The sequence below is a fragment of the Triticum aestivum genome, chromosome 6D, assembly GCF_018294505.1.
Source record: "Triticum aestivum cultivar Chinese Spring chromosome 6D, IWGSC CS RefSeq v2.1, whole genome shotgun sequence".
Lineage (NCBI taxonomy): Eukaryota > Viridiplantae > Streptophyta > Magnoliopsida > Poales > Poaceae > Triticum > Triticum aestivum.
In genome coordinates this window covers 350,595,825-350,604,652 of record NC_057811.1, presented here as the reverse complement: position 1 = coordinate 350,604,652, position 8,828 = coordinate 350,595,825, and the positions used below count along the sequence as shown (strand labels likewise).

The 8,828-nt window shown below is 44.3% G+C and overlaps 1 protein-coding gene and 2 long non-coding RNA genes across 5 annotated transcripts; 2 read left to right on the top strand and 1 right to left on the bottom strand.

Annotated features, from left to right (window-relative positions):
* The first annotated feature begins 324 nt into the window (after nt 1–324).
* Nucleotides 325–1,852, top strand: COR410 (dehydrin COR410-like). Its single transcript, NM_001405075.1, has 2 exons — nt 325–811; nt 915–1,852. Exons 1-2 carry the CDS (start codon nt 551–553, stop codon nt 1,440–1,442), a joined length of 789 nt encoding a protein of 262 aa, NP_001392004.1. The 5' UTR covers nt 325–550; the 3' UTR covers nt 1,443–1,852.
* A 3,076-nt stretch (nt 1,853–4,928) lies between these two features.
* Nucleotides 4,929–8,345, top strand: LOC123145058 (uncharacterized). 3 transcript variants are annotated; one of them, XR_006472075.1, is made up of 5 exons: nt 4,930–5,534; nt 5,634–5,679; nt 5,766–5,829; nt 6,914–7,694; nt 7,815–8,345. It is a non-coding gene; the product is annotated as an uncharacterized lncRNA (long non-coding RNA). The 3 variants fall into 3 exon arrangements; XR_006472076.1 differs by having other exon boundaries at nt 4,929–5,534; nt 5,766–5,869; nt 6,914–8,345; XR_006472074.1 differs by having other exon boundaries at nt 6,914–8,345.
* LOC123145059 (uncharacterized) lies at nt 6,011–6,359 on the bottom strand. The gene is made up of 2 exons (XR_006472077.1): nt 6,219–6,359; nt 6,011–6,129 (listed from the first exon to the last, which is right to left on the bottom strand). It is a non-coding gene; the product is annotated as an uncharacterized lncRNA (long non-coding RNA).
* Nucleotides 8,346–8,828: the final 483 nt, after the last annotated feature.

Here is an 8,828-nt window from a genome sequence, read left to right as displayed (position 1 = left end):
TGAATTATCTCCTAAAGTATTGCCGGAGAGTGACGGGCGTGGACAAGCGTCCCGTCGGCACCGGATGGGAGGAAACGCCACGGAGAGAGGGGGGAGGGAGCACCGCACCGACCATTCGCACCGGGCCACGCCTCGGTGAGCGTAACTGCCCACCACTCCACATGGCGCCCGCCGACCTCTCCCGATGCCGTCGATGGCGCGTCCTCCACGTCGGACTGACCGCCCCACGACATGCGTCGGGGCTCCACTGGCTCACGCGCTGCCCCGTCACGCCATTATTTCCGGCCGACACGCTGTCACTCGCGACGTTGAACCGTCCTTCTTTCCTGCTTGTGTCCTCACGTACAGCGCTACAGAGCACAGATGTACACCTTTCGGCAGCGGCTCCCGATCGAACTCCTTGACAGCGGCTATATAAGGAAGCCTCTTGGCCCAGACACCTTCATCAGTCACAAAGCCAAAGCAAAAGCCACAAGCCAAGAACCAATACTTGATCTGTTGTTTCCTTTAGCTCCCGGAAGACTTTTAGCTGCACCGATCGATCTCGATCATGGAGGATGAGAGGAGCACCCAGTCGTACCAGGGAGGTGAGGCCGCCGAGCAGGTGGAGGTGACGGACAGGGGCCTCCTCGGCAACCTCCTCGGCAAGAAGAAGGCTGAGGAGGACAAGGAGAAGGAGGAGGAGCTGGTCACCGGCATGGAGAAGGTCTCCGTGGAAGAGCCCGAGGTCAAGAAGGAGGAGCACGAGGATGGCGAGAAGAAGGAGACCCTCTTCTCCAAGCTGCACCGATCCAGCTCCAGCTCCAGCTCGGTAAGTGTTTACATGATTCAGTAGCGCTTTGCTGTATTACTAGGGAATTAGGATATGTCATGGTTGTTGCGATTACTGACCTCGTGGGTGATCGTCTGTACAGTCTAGTGACGAGGAAGAAGAGGAGGTGATCGATGACAACGGCGAGGTGATCAAGAGGAAGAAGAAGAAGGGGCTCAAGGAAAAGCTCCAGGGGAAGCTGCCCGGCCACAAGGACACCGAGGGTGAGCACGTGACGGGGCTACCGGCACCGGCGGCCCCCGCGTCTGTGCAGACCCACGGCGGCCACCATGACACCGACGTCGTCGTCGAGAAGATCGACGGCGACGTGAAGACAGAGGCGGCACCGGCAGTGCCCGAGGAGGAGAAGAAAGGCTTCTTGGAAAAGATCAAGGAGAAGCTGCCCGGCGGCCACAAGAAGCCGGAGGACGCTGCTGCGGTGCCCGTCACGCACGCTGCTCCAGCACCAGTGCACGCGCCGGCGCCGGCCCCCGAGGAGGTGAGCAGCCCTGACGCGAAGGAGAAGAAGGGCCTGCTGGGCAAGATCATGGACAAGCTGCCTGGTTACCACAAGACAGGGGAGGAGGACAAGGCCGCCGCCGCTACAGGCGAGCACAAGCCCAGCGCTTGATCGCCGCCGTGCCCGAGACCCGTGACCGGACCTCGATTGAATTGTTGGCGTGTGTTGTGTTTGCTTTACGTCTAAGTTGGTGTCAAGGTGGGAGGGGTTGATCGTCTTTGAAGGTCCGGTCCGTGAAGCCCGTTCAGTGACGGGTGCTTCTGTTTCAGTTTGGTTCAGAGTCAGGTCCTGGATGTTGTCAAGTTTGTTTACTTATGGGCACTTGTGTATTGGTTTATTGCTGGGCATTATGCCTTGATATTAAAGATTTCCGCCCAGTACATATTGTTGCATTTTGTGAAGATATATAGCGTATATTGTTGCGTGTTTATTTTGGCGGTGGATATATTGTTGCGTTTTACGTGTGAATTGTTGTTAGAAACATGGTGTGTGTGTTTTTGGCGAGAAATTTACAATCTACTCCCTCCGTTCCCAAATATATGTCTTTCTAGAAAATATATGTTTTTTAGAAATTTTATCAAGGGACTACATACGAAATAAAATAAGTGAATCTACACTCTAAAACATGTCTATATACATCCGTATGTTGTAGTCCATTTGAAACCTCTAAAAAAGACTTATATTTAGGAACGGATGGAGTATATCAATGAATGCAGTACTAGAGGTGATAAAAATTACAACAAGTGTGGAGAAGATAGTACTGGGTTTTGCGGCTCAGAGCTGCAGAAAATTATAAGTTCGTTCGTGAGTTTTTTGCTTGGCTAATAGACTTTCGACTTCAACAAACTAATCTTCCTTTTTGTTTTGCTTGTAGTATATGGAAACTTAGTGTCCTCAATTTTCCTTTGCCTTTATTTGGATTTACAAGATTTTGAACCGATGCTTTTGAGGCTTTATGTTATAAAATCATGGCAGCTTGCGCGTTCATTAAAGAAATAGTATCGTTACATTATTTTTTTCTCATGTGCAAGAAGTCATGCAATATTCTTGTAGGCTTTTGGATAATCATATAGTGGTTTGGCTTCTTTGCTAAAGAAAATACTGACATGGGCTTCTATTTGGGGTCAAAATATACATGGCCTTTTTATCTAAAACTAGTAAGCGTGCACGTGCAACGCACGTATCCTAATAAACCACAATAAAAACATGAACTTTGTCTTGTGTTTTTACCAGAACATTTAAATGCGTGTCACGCCCAATAATTTGAATGCAATAATTTATTTTAGATTAAGCCATAGGTCTTCTTTGACTGGTGAAAGACTTCCATTGTTAAATGTTGTGATCCCAAGATTCCAAAAACAAAATGAAAAAACTCGTGCATGTAACACACGACCAATACACATGTCTTCACATAAAATTAACGATCACATAAATGTATTGTAATTGTTACTTATTACAAAAAATACTTAAAAATAACAACTAAGGGACATTATCTGCTAATCATTATTTGATGATGCTCCTCTCTGGAAGGTCCATCTTTCGATCCGATCTATGATGCTTCGTTCTAAGACTGGGATATTGTTTAGAACTTCATTCTCTTCATACTTCAAAATATGAACCAAAAATCGCTTCCTCAGTTCAAAATCATCCTACATATGTATTATATAACATTGTTATTTAAAAAACATGCGTAACGTGTGTAGAAATGAGCATGGTGTCAATACTTACCTTGGGTACTGGAAAATGTAGCGTCCCATCGTGCCATGAGTGCATTAAATTGAAAACCAAATAACCAAACAGGGGGCTGTATGTATGAAATGTTACATGCGAGTTGAATGAATCAATTAACATTGTGATGTATTGACAAGATTCATACCCGTATGAGTTTGTGGGAATAATAGGAACTTTGCATCCCCATATCAAAATGTCGTCCTTGAAGGGAGGGTTTGCAGCTTGGAGTGCAAGGTTTAGATCGTTGGCCATAGTTTCAAGTATATGCTTTCCGAAAGTGGGTATTGAAAACGGGTCCAAAATAGAAACAACTTTTTTATGTTGGCCGAAGGCAAACAATAAAAATAACCCAAGAATATCACAAGGCAATACAATCTACAATGATACATGCATTTAGAAATATATCAATCATTATCATTCATTAAGACCAAATAACCAATGAATTTAAATTTAAATCTTACCGTATCACATTCTGGTATATGATACTCATTGCTGTCAGGCTTGCTATCAAACAGTTGTGCCAGCATAGCAATGTCCATACCGTCACGATGACTTGGGACTTGTGCATAGTGGGACATGGACTACAATATCGTAAGAAAATATTAGTAGAATGAGGCAAAATGTAAAACGTGATTAAAATAACTTACACAGAATCGTAGATCCATGTAGTGTACCGGGACGTCTCTAGCAAGCTGGACGTCGTGGCACCCTAGTATCCTCACAACCATGTTAAAACAATCAGCATCCATGTACTCATCATTTTTTAATATGTTCTTTAATTGTCTCAAGTTTAAACTAATAGGGTAAGGCTGAGAGCTTTTCACCCATTCGCTCCTGTGAAATAGGAATTATGCCATTATACAAGAGTAATAGTTTATTAGAAACAAAAATGAACTGCAAAAATGTGTCTTACTCTAGCATCGGTACATCATGAACCATGCTGATGAACAAGCAAAGTTCATCTATTAAGTCGTCGTTTGTTGGAGTGACAGACGGCGAAAGGATAAATGATTGCGAGATGAGCTCAACTTGTGACGATGAGTTGGATGCATTAGGCTTGTTAGGAGGTCTTTCGACAATCATACAATCAGTAGGATCCGTGTTGGTTTCATCATCATCCAAGTCTCGGTTTCTTATATCGTCATCATTGAATTCCGAGTCGACTAAAATGACAGCTAATTTTGTTCTAAAATCTGTCATGTGAACCTAAAGTGAAGTAGTAATAAGACTTAGTTTTTAAATAATGATATAACACGAAATAATTAGTATCATGATACGATGCAAAATATACCTGTTCGGGAGTGCCGGACAAACCATCTCCCGTGAAGTACTCCATGTAATTTAACATCTAGAGACCACAAGATGACCTTGATGATAAAGAAATTTTGTTATGCTTAATAACAAAAATATTAATAAAAAAATTAGTATCATAAAATGATGATGACTGAACCACACTGTCATACTGGACACGGTCGATAAAAAAAGAATTGAACAACGTTTGCCGCTAATATAAATCAAATGATTTGAATTTCTGAACACATATTTTTATATAAATCAAATGAACAAAAGGGTTATCAATTAAAAAATGAATTTTGTCAATGCATATTTTTATATAATTATTACTTCACCGAATGGGTTGTCGATCATAGATATAAAAAACAAAACAAAAGAGGCACGCCCGATGTTCCATTTGGTCGATGATCCGTTTAATCTGGGTGGCGTAATTAGGCCATAGAAAAGCAACCAGAGTGCAAAAGAAAAAAAGCAACCAAAGGAACACTAATAAGGAGCAGCTGGTGAAAAGTTAAAAAAAAAGAGAGAAAGAGCAACAGGATGTAACCCGTCGCACTTGGTTTTCTCGGTCTCTCCAGTGATAGTGTCTCACACACAGATCACCACTTTCTCGGTCTCTCCAGTGAAAGTAGAGGCGGCTGACTCTCTCCACTCCTCACTTTCTTCCTCCGCCAGCCGCCTCCTCTGTAGCACGGCGCCTCCTCTACAGCACGCCGCATCCTCTGCCGCCACGACGTCGCCCGGCGCCCCCACCCACGCCACCACCACCACCACCACCACGGCCTCGCCCCGTCTCCTCCTATCCCCAGCAGGGCCTCGCCCCGCCGGCCCTTATCCCCAGCACGGCCTCGCCCCGCCCCCTCCTCTCACCACCGCGGCCTTGCCTCGCCGCCAACCCCGGGGATCTTCCCTAGATCGACTCTGCTGCCTTCATCCTACTGCCCCAGAGGAGATCGAGATGCGGGAGCGGGCATATCGAATTGGATCGAGATCTAGTGCGTCGACGTGCCTGCCGTAGTCATCGCCTCCCGTGCTTGGCTCAAACAGTCGCTCTGGGAAGGAGTTCGCAGCTCGCGTACGTGCTCTACAGGATCATCCTGATCTCTCTGTCGCCGCTGTTGTCACAAAGGCTCGCAATCGACCAGACTATTTGCAGAGGACACTTCAATCTATCCTCAAGTAGGCTTTGTCTCCATTCCTCTGTTTTTTATGTAGCTTCAGTTTGTACACTTAGTAGAACACACTTCCTGACCAAATGATGGACAATAACTCTTCCAGGTATCACAAAGCGGTTGCTTCATAGTTCCCACTATTTATATCACAGGTAATGCTAATAGCAATTTCAGTTCTTGTTCTTGATGTCTTTAAGTGTGTAGAATGATATTTTTACATTGCTTCTTCCAATTGCAGGATGGTACAAATGGAGAAGTAAAAAAATAAGGCCTGGAGTTATACCCAAATAACATTTGTGCAGGTGTGGAAAGAAACACTTGCTCTATGCTCATTGCCTAGTGGTATAACAGAACACGCTCTGCTTCTCCTGTAATATTGCTAGCATAGCTGATACTACAAGTTAATGCATGACTGCTTACTCTAAGTAGGCATATGAGTGCATAAAAAAGATTGAAAATTGTAACACATTTTTTATATGCAGCCCAATGAAATGTATCGCCTTGAGCTCCATTATTTTGGCCAGATCCCATGAGGGGTGTTTGTGCCAATTCTTGTCCTCAGTTGCCACCATTTATTGACTTGTTTCATTGTGGGTTAATTTCTGGGAACAATATTAAAAGAATTACCCGTATTTAGGATATAATATAATTAGAATGATTTTGGAAGAAATAATTGGAAAAGGAAAGTCACCTGTGTATGTTCAGAATCTTTGGTCTCTCTGTTTGCTATGTTTTCTTCAAGAATAGGTGTATTCTCTGGGCTCTCCGTGCAATTATTTTCCTCCACTTCATTATTGTTGAGTATTTCACTTGATTCGTCATTGCTCGGTAGCTGAAACACATGGTATTATAATATTATAACAGAGAGAATATCTGTTTGATATGATATTGTACTAAAAAAATTACAAACTGATTTGTGGCGTTAGAATTAGAATAGTAATGACATGTGGAAATAAAACTTGCCTCCGTCGATTCGGGGATTGTATCTCCGTCCTTGGTTATCACAGCATCAAAAAGCATGTTTAGTGGACCCTCCGTAATGGACTCTTGTGTAGCCTTTGTGGACTCGGGATATGTATCCTCCTGTACGGTTATCACCTCATCAATCTGCATATTCTCTGTATCTTCCATAGTAGATTCTTCTTGTATCACCTCTGCCGACTCAGTGTTTGTATCCTTGTCGACTTTCTTTATCACGTCTTCAACCTGCATATTATGTATATCCTCATCCTTTGCTACCTTGTTGATGTCATCCTGAAAACCCAAGCATGACACTTTTAGATAGGAAACCTTGCATAGGAAGAAGAGAGATATAATATGTCTTTACTCTGTATGGTAGTTAATATGAGCCAGAATTGATTACCATATGAATTGCTGCCTCTGTAGGATTGAAGTGGCGGTGGTAACACAGTCAGTTGGGAGGACCCAATGGCAGAGTCGATATTATTGACATTTTCCTTGTTAGAAACGGTAGTATCTGGTGTTCTTAATGAATTTGGACCATGAAGTGGAGTCTGATCACTCATTATCACATCAACAGGTATGCCTGCATCATAATTGTATGTACAATATCAGCTGTTGACACACAAACGCCGGTATTATGGTTGGATGTAGGAGAACACATGACCTTTGGCAGCTGGTGTGTGTCGTTGCTGGGTGATAGCAGACTGTGCACTGGGCCTCTCCGCAGTGTCAAAACATGTCCAAAAGAACACTTAATTAACATGATTTTACATGTGATTGATGAATTTGTGATAAAAAACAGAGAAAATGGAGTAACCAGGCGACATGGCCTGTGTGGCTTAGATGGAGTGTTGATTCCATTTAGAATAGCAGCCGTAGCTTTCTTACGATCCCTTGCCTCCTGTCTTTTCTTTAATATTGTATCCCTGTTTAGTGCATACCTCTCCCTTTCCCTCTGTCTCTTCAGCTCTTTTGGATTTGTTTTTTGACATGTGAGACAATGACATATTCTGGATTTACAAGATCTAAGTAGGTAAGAGTAGGTGATATATGTATTTACCTGAACTGTTGTTCTTGTTCGTCAAGTCCTGAAAGGGAGTACGTACCCCACTACGTTGAGAGGATGCCATATTGTCTTCTCAATGGTTCTTTTTGTGAAACACTTATTCAACCCTTCGTCAACTCAGTTTGTTCATGATGTACTGTAAGTATCAAATTTCACAGTGCAAATTACAGACTGTCAGATTCAAAGAGCAATTTCCTTTGTCTTTTGTCAGATCATAAGACGTGCAGTATAAATGGATCTAACCTGTGGCACTGGCAGGTCGAGATGCTGCTGCCCACACGGGGTGATGACACCAGAGGTAGGGCAGCGCGCCGGGTCGAGGACGTCGCGGACAGGGCGAGGGCGGCGTGGCGAGGAGAGGTAGGGAAGCAAGGCGGGTCGAGGATGTCGCGGACACCAGGGGCGAGGGCGGCTGGCCGAGGCAAGGTTCGTGGCGTGATGGCAGCGTTGATGGTGGAGGTCGTGGCGTGGTGGCGGCTTTGATCATGGAGGTTCTGTTTAATTCCCCGGGGGTGTCATCGCTGGGCTGTCAAATCCTGAAGGGAGGAGTCTGCCGGCAGAACATTTGTTTTGAACCGTAGATCTGTTTGTAGTACGGTGGATGTAACATGGACCGTTGGATGCAACCATGTGGGTTTGATCGGACGTTGTGGGTTATCCTGTGTGCACTTTCTTGGGTGCACGTAGGGGAAGTCACGTTTGGTCTTTTAATAGTAGTATAGATATAGAAGAACCGAACCGAGATTTGAGAGCAACTAGTTAACGATCCCTCCTTCGGGAGCCTCGCAACGATCAGCGCCACTTGGCGCTCTCAGCCATTCGTCACGTGTCGCGCTCTGGACGCTCCCTTCGGATTTTGTTTTTTTTTCGCACACGTTTTCGGCTTTTTAAACGCTTTTTTCCTGGGTTTTTTCGACGTTTTGGTTTCCCCCGGTCTTTCTTAGCTTTTCGATTAAAAAAAAAATTGCGCGAAAATAACGCGTTTTCTTTTTTTTTTTCTTTCGCGAAAGTCACGGTTTTTCTTCCGCGAGAGTCACGGTTGTGCTTTAGCGAGAGTCACGGCCGTGCCTTTTGAAAACGAAAAAAAAGTGTTTTTTATTTTTTTTTCTTTCACGAGAGTCACGATTTTGCTTCCGCGAGAGGCACGGTTGTGCTTTCGTGAGACTCACGGCCGTGCCTCTCGGAAAGGGAAAAACAAAACGCGTTTTCTGTTTTTTTTTCTTTCGCGAGAGTCACGGCTTTGCTTCCGCGAGAGGCACGGTTGTGTTTTCG